The sequence below is a fragment of the Podarcis filfolensis genome (genome assembly GCF_964270895.1).
Source record: "Podarcis filfolensis genome assembly, chromosome: 2".
NCBI classification, from domain to species: Eukaryota; Metazoa; Chordata; class Lepidosauria; order Squamata; family Lacertidae; genus Podarcis; species Podarcis filfolensis.
The window spans coordinates 44465165-44485206 of NC_139605.1; the positions used below are offsets into that span (position 1 = coordinate 44465165).

The 20042-nt window shown below is 42.1% G+C and overlaps 1 protein-coding gene across 1 annotated transcript in view; it reads left to right on the forward strand.

Annotated features, from left to right (window-relative positions):
• Positions 1-10: 10 nt before the first annotated feature.
• FGD3 (FYVE, RhoGEF and PH domain containing 3) overlaps positions 11-20042 on the forward strand; it is a 115667-nt gene continuing 95635 nt past the window's right edge. The window contains exon 1 of the mRNA XM_083602962.1: positions 11-274. Coding sequence (XP_083459088.1) covers positions 262-274 — 13 coding nt within the window. The 5' untranslated portion in view covers positions 11-261. The remainder of the gene's footprint in view (positions 275-20042) is intronic.

Consider the following 20042-nt stretch of genomic DNA (forward strand, 5'->3'; position numbering starts at 1 on the left):
GCGAGAGCCGTGGGGACCGCGGTGGCGGGCAGCCCTGTCGGGAGGCGCGCGCCGCCGCCGCCGCCCTCCTCCTCCTCCTTCTCCCGGCCGGTGCCACAAGGCGAGATGCAGGCGCCGGAAAGAAAGCGCGCGCGGGAGAGACGGCGAGCAGCTCCCCGCGTCCCCTTCTGAGGGCGCCTCCTTCGCCGTGCAGCCCAGCCGTGCGCCTCAGGGCCCGTCCAAAGCTGCGGAGGCGCGTCTCCTGAGGGGCTGAAAACGGAGATGGAGCCAGAAGGTGAGCTTGGGGTGGCAGCTTTTGCTACTCGGGGAGCGAGTTGCTCAATCTCTCTCTCTCTCTCTCAGCCCTTTTCCAAGGCTCCCTGCTTTCATGTGCTTCTCATCTCCCTGCGCCTCGGGAAAAACTTTCCGTGCAAGTTGGCTTGGGACTGCCAAATCTCCCTGCACGGAAGCCAGAGTCCTGCATTGTTCTCTGTCTGCCCCCCTCCTTCAAGACTTTCCTCAAGGTTTGACCGAGGGGGGAGCTGGCTGTCTGGCGGCGGAATGTGCTGGAGTGAATGGGTTTTCTTTTTAAAACTTCCAACATGCAAGGTTTCGCTGGAAGTGTTAATATCAGCCGACTGCCCAGACCTGCGTTTTCCTTGAAACCAGCCTGGATTGCCTGCTAATAAATCCGGCGGCCCACATTTCACTCAGTAGACGCCAAATGGTTTGTTCTGGCTCTGCCTTGGAGGGAAACACCTTGCTGAAAAATGTGGAAGGTTGAAGAAAGGGAGAGGACAGGGGTATATATAGTTTGGCACATGACCTCCTTTCTTGGTGTGATTAGAAAGGATTGGATTGATGTGCATCTTAATGATGATTGTACCTGTGGATAGTTTGTTCGTGACGTTTTTCAAACAACAATACTGGGAGACCCCTTCTTGATGGTTAAGAATTCAATGTTGGTTAAGACTAGTCTTGTAGTTGTCCTTCCAGTAATAGCTTGCCACAGATACTTGGAAAGTTCTCAGTGTAATGCATGATAGCAAGTGCCAACCCCTTTTTGCATTAGCACTTGACTGTCAGGTATACTGGTTTTGAACATGGAGCTACTCTCCATTGAGTGGTTTACTCCCTTTTGATAAATGAATTTAATCTAGTGTCTGTCACAGTACTTTGCGGTGGCAGATTTCATTAAGCCAGATCCATTGTGTAAATAAGTGCTACCTTTTGGCTTTGTCTGTGTTGAACTCGCTGCCTCTCAGTTCCACTGGGTGATTCATTTATTTATTTAAATCATTCTGACTCTGTTCCTCAACAGAAAGGGCTTCCAGAGCAGCTTCCAGGTGAATAAAAACAAGACAGCCCCCATTTTCAGATTTACAATTTAAAAGAGAGAGAAAGAGACAGAGGCATAAAAGGAGAGAACAATGAAGAGGGAGAAGGGGAAAGCAAAATCAGGCACCAGTTGCAGTGTCCTTATAACCAGCTGGGAAGGAAATAGTTCTGGGAGAGGAGGAGCCAAAAGGAGTTGGTCTCTCAGCTCATCTGATGGAGATGATGAAATGGTTGCTGGTAGGTGACAGCTGAAGGAGAGCCAAAGGCAGCTGCTGGTGTCTCAACCGAGCCAATGGACTTGGTATTATAAAAGCCTGTGCAGTCTCTCCACAACGTTTATAATACAGTATCCTACCTTTGTTTTAGCTGAAAAGCCCCAAATGCTTCCTAACAGTGAAGATGTTCAATATCTAGCTTATGGCTCTGGCTTTGTGTGCTTTTAATGTCTAGCCCGATTGTTTAATGTTCTTTTTTTTGTTAGGAAGATTGTTGCTTTAATGGATTATTTTAATTGGTTAGCCACTCTGAAAGCCTTTTGGATACAGAAAACATAGGAAGTTGTTTTATACCATTGTTTTGTATAATTCATTGATTCCTTCAGTGGTTGGTTTCAGCTGGATCTTTCCCAGCCCTGTGCCTCAGGTTGAAGACTGAAGGTTTAAAGGGTGCGTTATAAATATAATAAATGTCCAGTTTGAGGTGGGACAACCAGAATAGTACATATTATAAGACATGAGTAACCAAAGCTAAGCACAGTAAAAGAAGCTCTATACTTATTCAATGAAAAGTTCACCTTTCTTTTTCTATCACTTCATTAATTATTACCATCTGTTTGCTTTCTGGGACAGAGACTTCAATGCTATGAACAGATCCAAACATCTTGGGTGCTGCTCCTATTTTCTTTCTTTCCCCTTACATTAAACCAACTTCTTCATTGAGGGCCTGGATACAAGTCCAAGTTAACAACTGAATGCTGATCTAGCCTGCCAAGATTATTGTGTGGTAGATTTGGCAGACTGGAACAGCTGCTGCGTTCAATTTTTGTTCAGTGGGAATGTATACCAAGTGCATATTGCATCTTCAGACATCCCAGGAGTGCTTGAAGCTGGTTCTAAAGATTTCACCAGACCTGTGAGGTTAGGGTTACCTTTAAAGGCTTGGACCTGTTATTCTCTTAGAATTGCTAAGGTAGAAACTGAACCCATTTCCTCTCTTAAGGGTGCTTGCTAGTTTCTATGTGCATAAAATATATTTTTAAAACAACAACAACAACAACAATGAAAACAACTATTAACATAAAACACACAAGGACAGCCGCACAGCCAGCTTGGGGGGTCTTTCGGCTATGCAAGGCCCCAGATTTGCACCTGCTGCTCCTCCCCTAGTGTGTATAGCATATATTTGTTGCCCTTTTAGAAACCTGTTTGAGGTATTGCAGTGAATGTAATGCTATTTTAACTTTTCCTGTTCATAACCACTGGCTTACTAAGGTTTCTAGCATATTTTAAAAAGAGCGAAGAAAACTGTATGAGACACATTTATAGAACATTTGAAACTGTTCATGCAAACCTCATATTTCCCACAGTTTCTATTTCTGAAATGCATGTTGAAGTTCAATGTCCAGCATATCTCTACCACTTTCAAAAAGAAAAGAGGTGGCCAGTTCACAGTCATTGGGGCCTGTCCCAGCCTCTCTAAGTCTGCACTTGTAATGTAATGTAATGTAATGTAATGTAATGGGCCTTTTTAAGGTTTGAGGACGATGTAGAACAGCTTGATGGTTCCCTGTATAAAATCCAAGACTGTTGGGACAGCCTTGTATTTTGGGAACAACCTTTGGGGCTATTTTAATATAGGAAAAAAAGGTGAGTAAGGGAGGGGGACATGATAGAGCTATAAAATTATGTATCGTGTGGATAAAGTAGATAAAGGGAAGTCCTCCCCTCCTCCTTCTCCCATAATACCAGAAGTTAGTGTCATCCAATAAAGGTGAACGTTGAAAGAATCAGGAAATACAAAAGGAAGTACTTCTTCATACACCACATACTAAAACTATGAAATTAACTACCACAATATATAGTAAAGGCCACCAACCTTGAAGGTTTCAAAAGGGTTTTAGACAAATTAATGGAAGGCAAGGCTATCTACAGCCACTAGCTGTGATGGCTGTGTACTTCCTCCAGTTTGGGTTGGGATGTGCTATGCCTCTGAACACCAGTAACTGGGGAACGCAAGTGGGGAAAGTGCTGTTGTGCTCATGTTCATGGGCTTTCCATAAGGCATCTGGTTGGCCGCTGAGAACAAGTTGCTGGACTAGATGGACCCTGGTGGTCTGATCCATTGGGACTCCTCTTATGTTCTTATGTCACTGATGGGTAGGGCCTGAGGCAAAAATGGGCAGAGCAACACATGGAACTCTAGTGTTTGTATAGTAGATTACATCCCAGCCATGCAGAAGTCAAGGGGCTACACACACACAGGAATACACACCTCTCCAGCCATCCATTGAATCAGGGCCTGGAGAAAGAGGCCTGTAAGTCAGCATTTGGGTCTCGGGTTACCCAATCCTGATTTACGGTAGGCTTAGAAAGTAAAAAGAAACCCCAACTTGGATCTGTGTTCCTTTTTTCAGTCATCAACATGGAACAGAGGAGCCAACTGGCACTTCATCGCAGGCAGGCCAATTGGAGGAGGTCCTCCTGCCTTGCCACTCTCTTGATCATTGCATTTGGGGTTCCATTATGATTCCATCTTGTATCCCCATTCTGTTTGATGTGTATTTAAGGCCAGTAGGTGAGAGGACAGACATAATGTTTAGTGGCACCTGATACCTACTCTATCCCTTCTTCGTTTTTTCTACAGGTACTGCTACAGGTTACCTCAGGAGTTTCCAACCTGTTTAGGGCTGAGGGTCACAAATTGATTTTTGAGCACGTGCTGTGGGCAAAATTTCCTCTATTCCCTTTTCTTTGCTTTCCCCTGCATTAGCTCACACCCCACACCATTTGAAATATGTCTGGTATCTGGGTAAAAGTCAGATTCAGTAGAATTACTCTGAGCCATGAAATCCACAAAGAAAGAGGGGCTGAGTACTCATCACTGTTTGGCTCCCATGTGCCCCACCACTGGTGTTAGAAGCTGAATGCACATGACATTTGCCACAATCCATATGTATCCTGTAGAATCTTGATAAGTACTTTTGTTTGATGTACAGTGGTACCTCTGGTTACAAACTTAATTCGTTCCGAAGGTCCGTTCTTAAGCTGAAACCGTTCTTATACTGAGGTGTGCTTTTGCTAATGGGGCCTTCCGCTGCGTGCGTGCCTCTGATGCGCGATTTCCATTCATATCCTGAGGCAAAGTTCGCAATTAGGAGCAGCTACTTCTGGGTTAGCGGAGTTTATAACCCGAAGTGTTCATAACCAGAAGTGTTCGTAACCAGAGGTACCACTGTATTCCTTTAAGCCACCTTCCATTCAATTTGAAAATGCAATGTGTACAGTTCAGACAGCCTTTGTACATGCACGGATAACAGCTTTTTTGAATAGTTTTTTTTGGGGGGGGGAGTTGCAGATAATGGGCAGTGGAAACATCATTGGGTGAAGACACCCCTGCTTCCTCTCTGGTGTGCACAGCAAGTGCTAATGCACTTGATATTCATGGTGGGTATGTGTATGTGGATGTCCCCCACTATGTTTTGAGCTAATGTGTACATAGTCAGAATGTGGGAAAGAGTGTCCCTCTTCCAACTTTGGCATTCAGCTATCTATACTTTTCAAGGGAAAAAAAGCCAACCACCCTCACCATTTCATGACCAAGGGAGCAGTGAGTGAGCAATGATTTTCATGTGGGGAGGGTGATGATGGTAGAGACTTCATGGGTTCCAGCGGAAGACCTGACCTTAAGGGCACCACTGTGCTTGTGGAATAAAAGTTAGCAACTTCTGGGTTACCTAGTGTACAGTTTTGTTGGAGGCAGGATGCAGCCGAGATGATTGAAGCTGAAAAGCTTAAGTTACGACTTATGGGATTTGAATTCTGGTTATGAACTTTTGGCTTTCTTAGATTATTCAGGGTCACAGCACTGAGGCATTTCTACATTAACTGCAGTGCTTGAATGCTGGTTTTACAGTGGCCAGACGGGCTTTTCCCCATTCCACCTGCTAAAAAGGCTGCAGCCTCTCCTTTACAAGTCAGCTGTGTAGACCACCTTTGCAACCTTAAAATGGGACTTACACTTTAAAGACTTACATCTTTCATGACTGTTTGAGAGGTTCAGTTTGTGCAGAATGTGGTGGCCATCTCCCGACAGGGTTACATACTAGCACCATATTATGCTAGCGTTCCAGTTTATACCAGCTCCCCATTGTTTTCTAGGGAATAGCTGCTGATGTTTTTGAACTTCAAAGCCATGGACAACTTGTCCCTGTGTTCTTTAAGAACATATGCAGAACCTATAGGGCAATTGTTTCTTGCTCAACAAACCATTCATAGTATAGTTTAGGCTTCTAATTTTTTTTGCAGTCTTTTGTATTGCATTGTATTCTGTTCATTTGTCCGTGTAGCAGGCATGCTGCTCCACTTTGGTGTAATTCCTAAAAAGGCAATAAAATACACAATGATAAAATACACTATAGGAAACAGTTGGTTTCCAGGAATCATAATGTAAGCACAGTTCAAGTCCCTCTTTTGGCAAAATATAACATCTTGGGGGCTAATTTTTGGGATGTTATGAGCAAACCTGCAATATCTAAAACCCCTGATCAGCATTTCAGAATTATAAATGTGACAATCTTGCACTGTTACTAACTTTGCTGTTTGGCTTCTTTTGTCTGACAACTCTGTTTTAACATATTTCCCACGACTGTAAAGGATGGAAACGTTTTCTTTTGAAACTGATGAAATGTGAGACTCTGTTTTCAATGGAATGTAGGGATGTACCTTATATCTTAAACTGCAGCTGCACAATATTCCTGGCAAAGAAATGCTAACTTTGTATGCATAATAGGAATTCAGTTTTACAGCTATCTTTCATCTTCCATGTATAATGGCTAAAAGAAATAATAATGTAATCACAAGAACAGCTGCTACAGTAAAGGCCCAGTTCCCATTTACAGTGCACATTTTAAAAGCTAGTTACAAATCTTTGGAAGTAAAGTTCTGTAATATTAATATTAATAGATTAATGAAAATGGCATCACCTTAAATAGCTTGGTTGTTGCAAACTTGATTTGAGCTAGTCCACCTGATAAAGGTCTAGATGACATAAGCAACTTAAATATACCGGCCCCAATAGTCACATTACAGCCCTTTATCAACTTGTAAAGCTTATAGAAAATAAGACTGTAGTCTGAACAAGACTGTTTGGTAAATTATTTATAAATGCTGGCACCATTAACTCAGAGCTCAAATGTGAGGTTCATTGATTTCAACAACATTTACTTCAGAGTAGCTGATTAGGATCGAGTTCAAAACTGTTCTCTTGCATGCTGAAAGCTGGGGCTGGGATCTAAAGCTAAGGCAGCTTGCCATAACTCAGGGATGGGGAACAGCTTTTGTTAAATTTGTATCCCACCCTTCCAGTGCTCGAAATTCCCCAGGTGCCTGGTGCATTTTGCTACTGGTGCTGGTCCAATTGCAACTAGGTAGAGATTCCTGGGTGCCAGATTGGCAGCTGACAGCTCCATCGAGCCAGCAGACTCACGTGCAACAAAAGATGCACTTCTTGTGCTTCTGTGCTGCTGTGTGAATCATGGACCCTTTGCTGGGCATCATCACATCAAGGAAAGTACAGTGGTACCTCGGGTTACATACGCTTCAGGTTACAGACGCTTCAGGTTACAGACTCCGCTAACCCAGAAATAGTACCTCAGGTTAAGAACTTTGCTTCAGGATGAGAACAGAAATCATGCTCCGGCGGCGCGGCAGCAGCAGGAGGCCCCCTTAGCTAAAGTGGTGCTTCAGGTTAAGAACAGTTTCAGGTTAAGAACGGACCTCCAGAACGAATTAAGTACTTAACCTGAGGTACCACTATAAGTGCAGGGGGAGTACAGATATATTTTGAGTGTACTGCAGCTTTTCCACAGGCCAACCAAATGGAACTCACAGACCAAAATTTAAAAACCTCTGCCTTAGTCCATAGTTAATACCAATACCATTTCCATTTGCACTGTGTGTGTTTCTCCTTCTTGCATACTGGGACAAGTGAATCATTGTAAGAGCAAGCTACAGTCAAGCAGAGTAGTTGAGATCATAGAAATGTAGTATTGCAGCAATGGAAGTGACCCCAAGGATCTTCTAGTCCAACCATCTGGCAAATAGACATGCTGTTGTGGCGACTGTAACCATTTGGCACCCAGCTTATGTACCTGAGTTTCTAAGACTGCACCCTTCCTCCCAAATGAGCCCAGAGCAGGAAAAAACAAATGATAAAATAATAATAATAATTAATCTTTAAAATAATTCCAACACAGCTGCAGGCTGGGGAAGATCTCAACGCAGTAGCCTTGTTTAAAGAGGAAGTTCTGCAAAAAGACAGCAGACATGGCACCTGTGTAATATTCAAGGAGGGGGGCATTCCATTGGGTAGGTGCCAAAACACTAAAGGCTTGAACAGATACCCCTCCAGATGCTCCTGAACTACAGCTCCCATAATCCCTGACCATTGGCCATCCTGGCTGGGACTGATGGGAGTTGGAGTCTGACAACTGGAGGGCTACAGGTTCCTCATTCTTGCCATAGATACTTGCCCTAATCCCACAAGAGAGAGCAGCACATAGAAACCAGGTTTTGTGTGTGGATTGCCCTGCTAGGTTAGGAACTGCATGTACAGGTCAGGTGTCGTGTGTGCTTTAATGTGATCTATATCCACACTCTTGCTTTATGTGCATTTCCATCCATTTAGCAATACTGATGAGAACATACAGTATACCACGCCGTGTTGCACATGACTGTTGTTGGAGCAGAGCCAGTTTAAGCTTCTCCAGTGAAGATAATAGGCCAGTCGCATGACACAAAAGTATCTGGATTTTTAAACAAAAAGAACATTTTACATAATTATTGCATGCCTGGACTAAGAAGATGGGTATTTACTGTGCTCTGTTCAAGCTGCTTTAAAGTGGATTGTGCTGCAAACCGCTTGCCAAAAGCCACATTAATAATCTTTTAAAAAGTGTTAACACCTAGTTCAGTTTTCTGTCACTTTGTTAGTTAAACTGGATTTTTGATCAACAATCATGGTTAACTACTGATTTTGTTTTCATTGCATCACATTTAGTTTTAATGTGGAAACTAACATTCCGCTCAAGAGATAGCAATTTGTGTACATTGATGCTTATAGTTGCTCACCGTGTTTTCCATTATGAAAGTACTTGCATTTTTTAAAAAAAGTTATTTTACCTGATGGGGAAAATGCTTAAAATGCTACACCATGGTCATATAAAGAAGAGATAACTCATTTTCTTCTTCTTCTCCACCCCACCCTCTGATTCATGGTCAGAGTCTTGTTTGAAAATAACGTTCTAGTGGGGGTTTTTGTTTGTTTGTTCACAGTCCCTTTCCTACCTAAGCAAGACACTGATGTATATTTGCATTGGTGAATGCAGACCTGAAGCCAAAACTACCACACGTAGCTGCATCTAGTGGTGACTGGAATGGTATGGCTGTGTCAGGTAGTAGCAGCAGACTGGCTGGGTGCCTAACTTGATCTCCACCTTCTGCTTTTTCCTGAGAGCTCCTCCTTGCAGTTCCCTTTCTACTAGCCAGAATGATCAGACATGCGTTCACTACCTCAACTGGGGGAAAAGGAACTTAGGAAATTGCAGGAGGAAAAATAGCCAAGTAGAGGAAAGGTTAACCTCCCCCTACCCTTTTGGCTGCCGCTTCTCTGCTCTCAGATCACGCTGTGTCAGAGGTTAGCAGTAGAGAAGCACAAGAGAGTGTAGGTCAGGGGTGGCTGACATTTACCTCCTATAAAAAATTCTTTTATTAAAACTTGAAAGAACAAAGAAAAGACAGCATACAGAAATAAACATCAAATATCAAGCATTTTTTTTTAAAGACAAGAATTAAAAAGAAAATAGATAAAGAAGAAGAAAAAGGAGGGCCATATTGCACTGGTCATATGCCGCTGGTGGGTTTGGTTAAATATTTGTGCACACTCTCAAATGAACCACATACATACGCCAAAGCATGCACATGCATTGGAAAAGGATGGCTTCCCTAGACTCCCTCAGGTCTCATCCAGACTTGCCCTTGCCCTGCCGCTTTCCCCCAAGGAAACCTGATCTTTACCACTGAATTGGAGGAAACGTCAATCAGGTTTTCTCCAGATTGACATTTGTTTCTTGGGGAAGCAGCGTGGGGCAAGTGGAAAACTGCTCATGCTTTCTAGGCATGGGACAAGCAGAAGTCTGGATGAGCCCTTAGATGAGAATGGCATCCTTTGTTAAAGTTGTGGCACTGCATTTTACACAGTATATAGATGTAGTGGAATTATACCAGAAAGATATGGATGTCTCGTACACCCCAGGTAGTGTAGTTGCTGACCTTGAGCCAGACATCCTGGAGAGTGACGTCAAATGGGCCTTAGAAAGCACTACAAATAACAAGGCCAGTTGAAGTGATGGTATTCCAGCTGAACTATTTAAAATTTTAAAAGATGATGCTGTTAAGGTGCTACACTCAATATGCCAGCAAGTCTGGAAAACTCAGCAGTGGCCAGAGGATTGGAGAAGATCAGTCTACATCCCAATCCCAAAGAAGGGCAGTGCCAAAGAATGCTCCAACTACCGCACAATTGCACTCATTTCACACGCTAGCAAGGTTATGCTTAAAAATCTACAAGGAAGGTTCAAGCAGTATGTGGACCAAGAACTCCCAGAAGTGCAAGCTGGATTTAGAAGAGGCAGAGGAACCAGAGACCAAATTGCAAACATGCGCTGGATTATGGAGAAAGCTAGAGAGTTCCAGAAAGACATCTACTTCTGCTTCATTGACTATGCAAAAGCCTTTGACTGTGTCGACCACAGCAAACTATGGCAAGTTCTTAAAGGAATGGGAGTGCCTGATCACCTCATCTGTCTCCTGAGAAATCTCTATGTGGGTCAAGAAGCTACAGTTAGAACTGGATATGGATCAACGGATTGGTTCAAAATTGGGAAAGGAGTACGACAAGGCTGTATTTTGTCTCCCTATTTATTTAACTTATATACAGAATTCATCATGCGAAAGGCTGGGCTGGATGAATCCCAAGCCGGAATTAAGATTGCTGGAAGAAATATCAACAACCTCAGATATGCAGATGACACAACCTTGATGGCAGAAAGTGAGAAGGAATTAAAGAACCTTTTATTTAGGGTGAAAGAGGAGAGTGCAAAATATGGTCTGAAGCTCAACATCAAAAAAATGAAGATCATGGCCACTGGTCCCATCACCTCCTGGCAAATAGAAGGGGAAGAAATGGAGGCAGTGAGAGATTTTACTTTCTTGGGCTCCATGATCACTGCAGATGGTGACAGCAGCCACGAAATTAAGAGACGCCTGCTTCTTGGGAGGAAAGCAATGACAAACCTAGACAGCATCTTAAAAAGTAGAGACATCAACTTGCCAACAAAGGTCCGTATAGTTAAAGCTATGGTTTTCCCAGTAGTGATGTATGGAAGTGAGAGCTGGACCATAAAGAAGGCTGATCGCCGAAGAATTGATGCTTTTGAATTATGGTGCTGGAGGAGACTCTTGAGAGTCCCATGGACTGCAAGAAGATCAAACCTATCCATTCTGAAGGAAATCAGCCCTGAGTGCCCACTGGAAGGACAGATCGTGAAGCTGAGGCTCCAATACTTTGGCCACCTCATGAGAAGAGAAGACTCCCTGGAAAAGACCCTGATGTTGGGAAAGATGGAGGGCACAATGAGAAGGGGACGACAGAGGATGAGATGGTTGGACAGTGTCTTCGAAGCTACAAACATGAGTCTGACCAAACTGCGGAAGGCAGTGGAAGACAGAAATGCCTGGTGTGCTCTGGTCCATGGGGTCACGAAGAGTCAGACACGACTAAACAACTAAACAACAACAACAACAACATAGATGTAGTAATAGGGCATGGCAAGACACCCCCTCCTGAGATCTTTAGAAAAGGGGGATAGAGGAATATACTTTTGCGTTCAGGTTTGTTTGGAAAAGCATTAGAAACACAAATGCATACAAGATAGTCTTCCTGCCTATGACAACTCGGGCAGATGCTACTGAGTTCTATTGGCTTCTGTCAGACAGCACAGATTCCATGTGATGCCAAACAATGGTTTTTTTTGTCATTCTCAAAAGCATTGAAATAATCAGGGATATCTCCACTGGCTTTTCCTATAGGCCTTTTTTTTTTTTAGTAGTGCATTGTGAATTTGTAAAATGTTCACAGTGCAATCCTACGTATGCCTGCTCAGAAGTAATTTCCATTGAGTTCAAAGGTTTTTTTTAAAAAAATTAAAATCTCATGTAAGTAGGTACTGGATAATAGCCTCTGTGTGGGTTTGATGTATTAGTCTCAATTATACCAGTTCAGAATTATAAATAAGCTTGGATTCTGTGTGACTTGGTGCCTATACACGCAACATTTTTTTTATGGTGACTGCCAAGTTGTCAGATGGCAGCATTGTGCACATAAAGAAATGGCAGGTTCAGGTTAGAAAAATGAAGTACTATTTCACACAGCACACAATATATTGTGATGAGCCCTGAACTGGATAGCTTTAAAAGGAAATTTTATGAAATTTCATGGAGAAAGTTCATGGAGAATAAGGTAGAATCAATGTTCTGCCCCCAGTGTTGAAGGAGGGACACCTCTGAATTGCAGTTGTTGAGAATCAGCAAGGGAGGGAGACAGCTGCACTCATATCCCACTTGTGGTCTTCCCACTCGACTTCCAACATGTTTGGAAACCAAGGCGCGGCTTCCAATTGGCTGCAGGAAGCTCCGTAATCGGAAGCTGCATAAGCCGCGTTGGATGTCCAGGTACCAAAGAACGTTCACAAACTGGAACACTCACTTCCGGGTTTGCTGCGTTCAGGAGCCAAAACATTCGACTCACAAGGCGTTCGACTTCCGAGGTACGACTATATGCCTATTTAATATTTAGAGATGATATTTTATTTCATCAATATTTGTCACATCTCAATTAACCAGTGCTACTACTACCTTCTCACAAATGTGCATATCCACTCTGAGAGATGTCCTTGCTTAAAGCTTTTGAATCAGTTAGCCGTCATATAATTGTCTGAAAGAGACAATTGCCTTCAGAATTTAGCCCATCACTTGCCTGCAGAACTGGTCCATATTCTTTGTGCTAATCAAAAGGAAAATCTTGGGGCAAAATATGAGCACTAAAACAGTGATTGTAAGCTCTCAAATCGCTGAGGGGAACCTCATGCAGTCATTAGACAATAGCTATTCTATCGAAGATCATAGTGCCACGCTGTGGAATGTAGACAACAATTCATTCCTTACTTTTGGACAAAAGATAAACAAGAGTTGGTTTATTGTGAAAAGTAGACTGGAGATATGACAGGATAAAAGCCAGCAGAATTTTATTTGTAGAATAATTTTGAGTGGTCTAATATATAGGCAAATCCCCATTTGCATGGGGGTTTTGACCTGGGTCATTGCGTGGGTCAATAGTTGGCATAAGCGCCTTCCGCCCGCCCCCCACAGTTCTGCTTCCTTCTGGGTCTGAAAACAATGTGCATTTTGGCAATTGTGTGTCAGTTGGGTGCACGCAAAATGGTTGCCACCTGTATAGACTTCCCTGGAAGTGAGCAATATTGAACTCAATAGGAATGACTTCTGAGTACATAAATACTTTCATACATAGCTTTATTTGCATGCCGCCTTTCCATAGTTCAGACCGTGCTCAAGCTGGCTTACATGAAAAAATACATAATTGCAAACATAATAGAGCACTCAGAAGTAAACAACCAATAGCCTATCTACACATTAAATAAAGATACAAAAATAATATCAAGAACAGCAACAGCCCCGTCCAACACAAACCTCTAAACAATACCGTATTACAATACAGTGGATTGCACAGTGAGTTAAGAGTTTTGAAGAGACATTTAACATTTCTGTATGTAAGGAATGAATGGAAAAACATTCTGCTCCGCTTCAGATCTTTTACGGGTAGGAAAAAGCATTTCGTTTGATGACACAGTCTTCAAGGAATTGGAAGAGTAACCTAAAGCTGGCTAAAGGGAGCTCTATTGTAGATAAAGTATTGTTAAATATTTTAGGGCCTCATGATTTTTCTTTAATGTGAACATGAATAACTTGATACTTTCAGGCCATATTTTATTTTCTTTTAAAACACTTTATTGGACTGTGATGTATTGGATATTCCTTTGATAGCTTCCGTTTAGATGGATGACTGTTCAGTTACAGAAAAAAGTATTTTTATGCCTGACTGAGGCATGAATGAATAAAGTGCTTGTGATTCTGCTGTCTCAGAGCCTTTCATACATATTGCAAAGCTGAATCATGAATGGCTTATAGTGACCTCTGGGATGTGATGCAACTGCAGTTTCATGGCACTATTTGAATCTTTACTTGCTGAATGGATGGTGTCTGCCTGATGCAGAAAAAAAGCAGCCTAAAGATTAAAAACTATTAAGCCAGCCGTCTGAACAAGTGGTTGTATCTCAAAACTTTCAACAGCAAATTGCATTATTATTATTTTGGATACATGTATAAAGATTCTGGGACGCGGGTGGTGCTGTGGGTTAAACCACAGAGCCTAGGACTTGCAGATCAGAAGGTTGGCGGTTCGAATCCCCGCAACCGGGTGAGCTCGCGTTGCTTGGTCCCTGCTCCTGCTAACCTAGCAGTTTGAAAGCGCGTCAAAGTGCAAGTAGATAAATAGGTACCGCTCTGGCGGGAAGGTAAACGGCGTTTCCGTGCGCTGCTCTGGTTCGCCAGAAGCGGCTTAGTCATGCTGGCCACATGACCCGGAAGCTGTACACCGGCTCCCTCGGCCTATAGAGCGAGATGAGCGCCGCAACTCCAGAGTCGGTCACGACTGGACCTAATGGTCAGGGGTCCCTTTACCTTTTTATAAAGATTCTAAAACACCCCCCCCCTTCACTTTCAGAGCATTAAGGCACTTACATTCATTCATGGACTCAAAAGGATGAACACTGTAACTTAAGGCACCCTGGCAGTAAACACCTGTTCTGCAGTCTTACAACTCATTTACAATGGTTTTTCATCACTAATCCTCTTCCTCTGCAGATTGGAAGAACAGTGAAGCTGGGACCAGTGGCGCATCTCAGACTAAATGTTTTTTCACACTCTTACATCCTAACCTTCTTAGGTCTAACAGCTGGCTTTTGGGTACATAGGCAAACCATCTTGAACCAGAAAGTAAATCAGCAAAGTAATTCTTCAGTCATTGTCAAAAATGTCAGACCTGCTTCCGAGCTCTGCTCTGCTTGTAAATTTTCAAAGATCTAATTAATTACTTTGAAAGAGGGCCAACCTGTTGCAAAGTCCACAGTGCGCACCCAGAAATACAGGATTTGCATCCTCCATTATGTTTTGGACTTGTGTGCCATGTCATGATGATACAAGCACAAACATCAGAATCTATCTGCTGCCTACCCTGTAAGAAAAAATATTATATATCTATATAGCTATGTCTATATAGCTATATATCTCAATCACACACACACACACAGCCATTAAGACAGCACAAAATATCCCCTAAATAACCCTGTTCCCATGCCTCTCCATATCTACCTACCTACAGAATTTTACTTGTACGCTGCCTTTCCACAGTTCAAACCATGCTCAAGGCGACTTACAACATGAAAAATAAATATAACTACAACATAAAAGTAGTCATGAACAATAAACAAAACATTTAAAAAATACACAACTAAACTTGATTCTAGTTTTACCTTTTTGACTACTGACTCTGCAGTTGCAGTTTATTATGTATTTATTGTGTTTATACCCCATGTTTATTCCAAGGAGCTCCAGGTGGCATGCCTAGTCAGCCTTGCATCAGCTCTGTGAGGTAGTTAGGCTGAGAGTGAGTGACTAGCCCAAGGTCACCCACAGTGAGCTTCATGGCTAAGTGGGGATTTGAATCCTGGTCTCTTAGATCCTTTGTTGTTGTTTAGTTATTTAGTTGTGTCCGACTCTTCGTGACCCCATGGACCAGAGCACGCCAGGCACTCCTGTCTTCCATTGCCTCCAGCAGTTTGGTCAAACTCATGTTAGTAGCTTCGAGAACACTGTCCAACCATCTTGTCCTCTGTTGTCCCCTTCTCCTTGTGCCCTCAATCTTTCCCAACATCAGGGTCTTTTCCAGGGAGTCTTCTCTTCTCATGAGATGGCCCAAGTATTGGAGCCTCAGATTCAGGATCTGTCCTTCCAGTGAGCACTCAGGGCTGATTTACTTAAGAATGGATAGGTTTGATCTTCTTGCAGTCCATGGGACCCTCAAGAGTCTCCTCCAGCACCATAATTCAAAAGCATCCATTCTTCAACGATCAGCCTTCTTTATGGTCCAGCTCTCACTTCCATACATCACTACTGGGAACACCATAGCTTTAATCCTAGTTACATGTGAAAGAAGGCTAGCCAGTTCTGGCCAGTTAGCCTTTGTGAAAAAAATGAGCTGTGAAATCATCCTCCTAACACTGATGTTCCTGCAGCTTATCTGGACAAGGCAGGGCGGTAGTGTGAAGGCATGCTGGCAGAGTCAATCTGGTGCTTTAAACTTCCCCAAAGAGTGTCCTGATCACAGAAAGTCTTAAGTGGTAAACCTCACCAGACTACAGTATAGGGGTTCATCACTATTACTATTCTTGAATCTTTCTGTATGCTGTAAGGACTACAGAAATGTACTGACCATTGCAGCAGAATTTGGGATCAGAAGGTGGTGCCTGTGAAATGAAGGCACTCTGAAGACCCCTGGCAAGTTGATGATTGTAATTGGTTTGCAGCCATGGTTTGTGTTAATTGTGGTTGTGTAGTATATCTGCATTATTAGCCAGTGCCAATATACTGTAACACAGCTGTGGTCAACACTGACCATAGCTGTTGCTTCAGCTGTAGAGAAGATTCTGAAGGTGTAGTAAAATCATAGTTCAATTTGGCAAGCTAAGAGGGCATGTATCTGGAGATGTCAGTGAGAAGACCTGCTTGTCATCTAGCACGCATAGAGGGTACAAAGGTAGAGGGCTTTTTCACTTATGTCTTGCTTGTGGGCTTCCCGTAGGCATTCAGAGGAAAACTCTTGTTTCAGTTCTGCAAATTGGCTTGTGACAAATTTCTCTACTATTGAAAAGTAATTGATGGCTTAGATTAAGGTTTCCCATGGAGCATTAGCAATCAAGCCATGTTTTAGTCTTACTTTCAGGCTGCTATGGAAACCATTTGATTCTTGTTTCGAACAGAAGTAAGCACAATTTTTAAAACCAGAGCTTCCACTTGTAATGGAGACAAGGACTGAATTGTAATGTGTTCAGCAATCTGTACTTTGAAGCTAGCTGTTGTTGTTGTTGTTGTTGTTGTTGTTGTTGTTGTTGTTGTTGTTGTTGTTGTTGTTGTTATGCTTACTTGTTGCTTTACACTTTCTTGCAAAAGATGGTCTTTCAGGTAACCTGCCCCAGAGTTGTTTAGAGATTTACATATAAGTAGTGGGGGTCTTACAACTAGTTCAGTGGTTAATAGGCAGCCAATGCAGATCCCTTAGCACTAGTATGATGTGCACCCAATAAAGTGTACCACTTACCACTGGGCCATGGCATTCTGCGCCAGCTGCAACTTCTGGACCAGCCATAAGGGAAGCCCCAAATATATCACATTACAGCAGTCTAAACCTGAGGTTACCAACACATGTCACAGTGGCCAGATTATCCCTTCCCAGGAAAGAGTGCAGTTGGCACACCAGCCATAGCTGGTGATAGGTACTCTTTGCCATGGAAACTGCCTCCATGAACAAAGATGGAACAAAGAAGCAACCCTCCTTCTATAATCCTGCCAATGCTTGCTTGTTTGCTTGCTTGCTCATTTATTTATTTATTTCCCTAAGGTTCCAGGGCGGGCTGCAGCATTAAAACACAATATGAAAAACATCTTAAAACAACTTACCATCATAAAAATAGGATGGGTGCTAATACATATATGTATTTATGTTATGTTAATGCATCCCACTGAAAGTTTACACAAGTCTTCGTATCGTAAAAGGTATTACTGTTACTTTGGAGATCAGGGTCTTATTGTTCATTCTTGGCTACGTTGTTGCAACTTCTAAGTTTAGAATGTAGGAATTCTTCATATGGTGGCCATATGCCATGCCAAATCAGTTGATGAAGTTCATCATGTGAGCAGCAGTAACTGTACACAAACGTGCCTTGCCGTGTTACATGACTCCACTTACTTGCTGTTACTTAAATCAGTCATCAGGACCCAGCTAACACACGATTGATGGATAATAGTATAGCATGACTCTGATGGACCAAGCCACCTGTTCTATCTGTAGTCCAGAATATGCCAGCAGAAAATATACAAAATTGTTTTTATTTTGAGATGTGGCTAGCAAAGTAACTTAAACTTACTAGGGACTCATGCGGGGGGGAAAACTTACATTAAAATATGGGTGTATTTTGTTATTTAATGCTTTTAGATTTAATATTTTTTCTTGTACATTACTTCAGTCCTCTAACTTTCCAATTTTGTTTTCATGAAGAGAGATGTTGAAATTGTTACTGAAAACCACACTGTATTTTAAAGGTGCTGTACAAAACTGGAAACTTGGGAACTAGGAAACCATACGAGGAATGAGAACAGCTGTAAAAATATTCAGGAAAACAACAATGGCAGTTGGAGTTCTGCACCTCTTAATATTCAGCCCCCCCAAAAAATGGGCTTCCAGATCTTTACAGACAAGTAAGACAATTAGAGTAAGAACAGTACAAATCTTGCTCCAGTAAGTGACCATGCAACAGCATTTAAATAACTAATTCTGGACATAGCATTGGTGTAGAATTCTGAAAATTCCAGGAGCCTAACTCATATTTAGACCGTTATGTACATAATAATAAATATGGTGAAATTGTTATAGTAAACGTTTTTTTTTCTTTCTTTCAAGTACATTGACACATAGTGCCTCACTCAGATTTATATTTTGCTAACATTATTTGCTAATTTGCTTTGGTTTAAGCAAAATAATCACAGAGTTATGCTGTTCTTTCATTGTTTTACCATGCCGGGCATGAAAGGAGTTTTCCTATAGTGCTAATTGTTCGCTCTGCTTTCTCTCTCTCCCTCCCTCCCTGTCCCATATCTTGCTCAGCTTGTTTTGCTGGGCCAGACAGCAAGGAGAGGTCACACTTAAATAGATTAGCAGAGGACAGAGAGAGATAAAACCTTGCCTGAACTATTGGAATAGACAATACTTTCCATGATGTGCTTGTTAAATGGATTGAGAAACAGTGAAAGGGTGTCTTAATACAGCAGCATATTAACCTGGCATAGATCCCCTTTGATCTCTCTGTTGCAATGATTCAGCACTGGGATGCTAAAATAAATTTGTTGAGAGTAATGCACACAATTAAGAACAAGATTGATAGAAATAAAAGTAATTATAGACATAGGGCATATTTGTAAAATGAAGGAACATGAGGTCTTGCCAATCTACCTCAGTAGTACTGAAACCTGTGCCTGGCTAAGGAAGAATGGGAAAGTGATATTTGTATCACTATGCTAATCAGTTGAGGGAGGTGGGATAGAGTATCCTAGAACAGGAGTTTTCAAACTGTGATCTGTCAACTTCATTCAAGTGGTCCATGTGGCATGTCTGTGGATTTGTGATTGCAGATGGGAGAGGACACATCCATCACACTTAATATTGATATTGATTTTAATTGCTTTTTTATTTCCTCTTTTATTTTTTGTTTTGTATTGTATCATGATGTGAATTCTATGGAATTACAGTTCAAGTGGTCCATGGGAAAAAGTTTGGGAACATTGCCCTCGACTTTACCTGATCCAGGATTTCCCTTGCCTTTCTTCCACCGTGGGAGAGTTGGCAGGTTAGCCCAAATCATTTTGTGGTTAAAGATGGTGAGATGGATATTTGACTGTGCTAACGTAGCTGACAAGACTGTCTGTGTAGCTCCAGACAAAAGTTCATTCTGTTTGTTCTTAAGATACCTTAAAATGAGATATGGAGTGCAGTTGATAAGACCATTGTAGTCTTTCAAGATCTTGTTTAATAACAGTAAATTTGCATTCAGTTTCGCAGTACTGTATTGTTTTTCAATGCACAGGTTAACTTTTCTAGAGGAGAGTGCTCTCCGCCTAAAGCATTGGGTTCATATTTTGGGAAAATGTGATTATTGTGGAGCAAGGAGATACTGGCAACAAATGATTTGAACATGTCTATCAGCTTTGACAAGTGTAATTCATTAGAGAGAGAAAGACAGAGAGTAGAGTACTCTTTTGTGAAGTTGTACACTTTGAATCCAAGCGTACAGAACTAGTCTGAAACGCTAGCCACAATATAGAGTTCTGTGCTCATGGGGGCTTCCTGTTCTTGTCTATGAAAAGGAAAACTTCATTGTGCTCATTTGGAAACTTCTTTCTTTCAGAAGTGCCATTTAAATTCTCGTTTAAAAAATTAATAAATGGTGATATGGTGCAAAAGCTTATACAAAGGTAAAGTGGTGT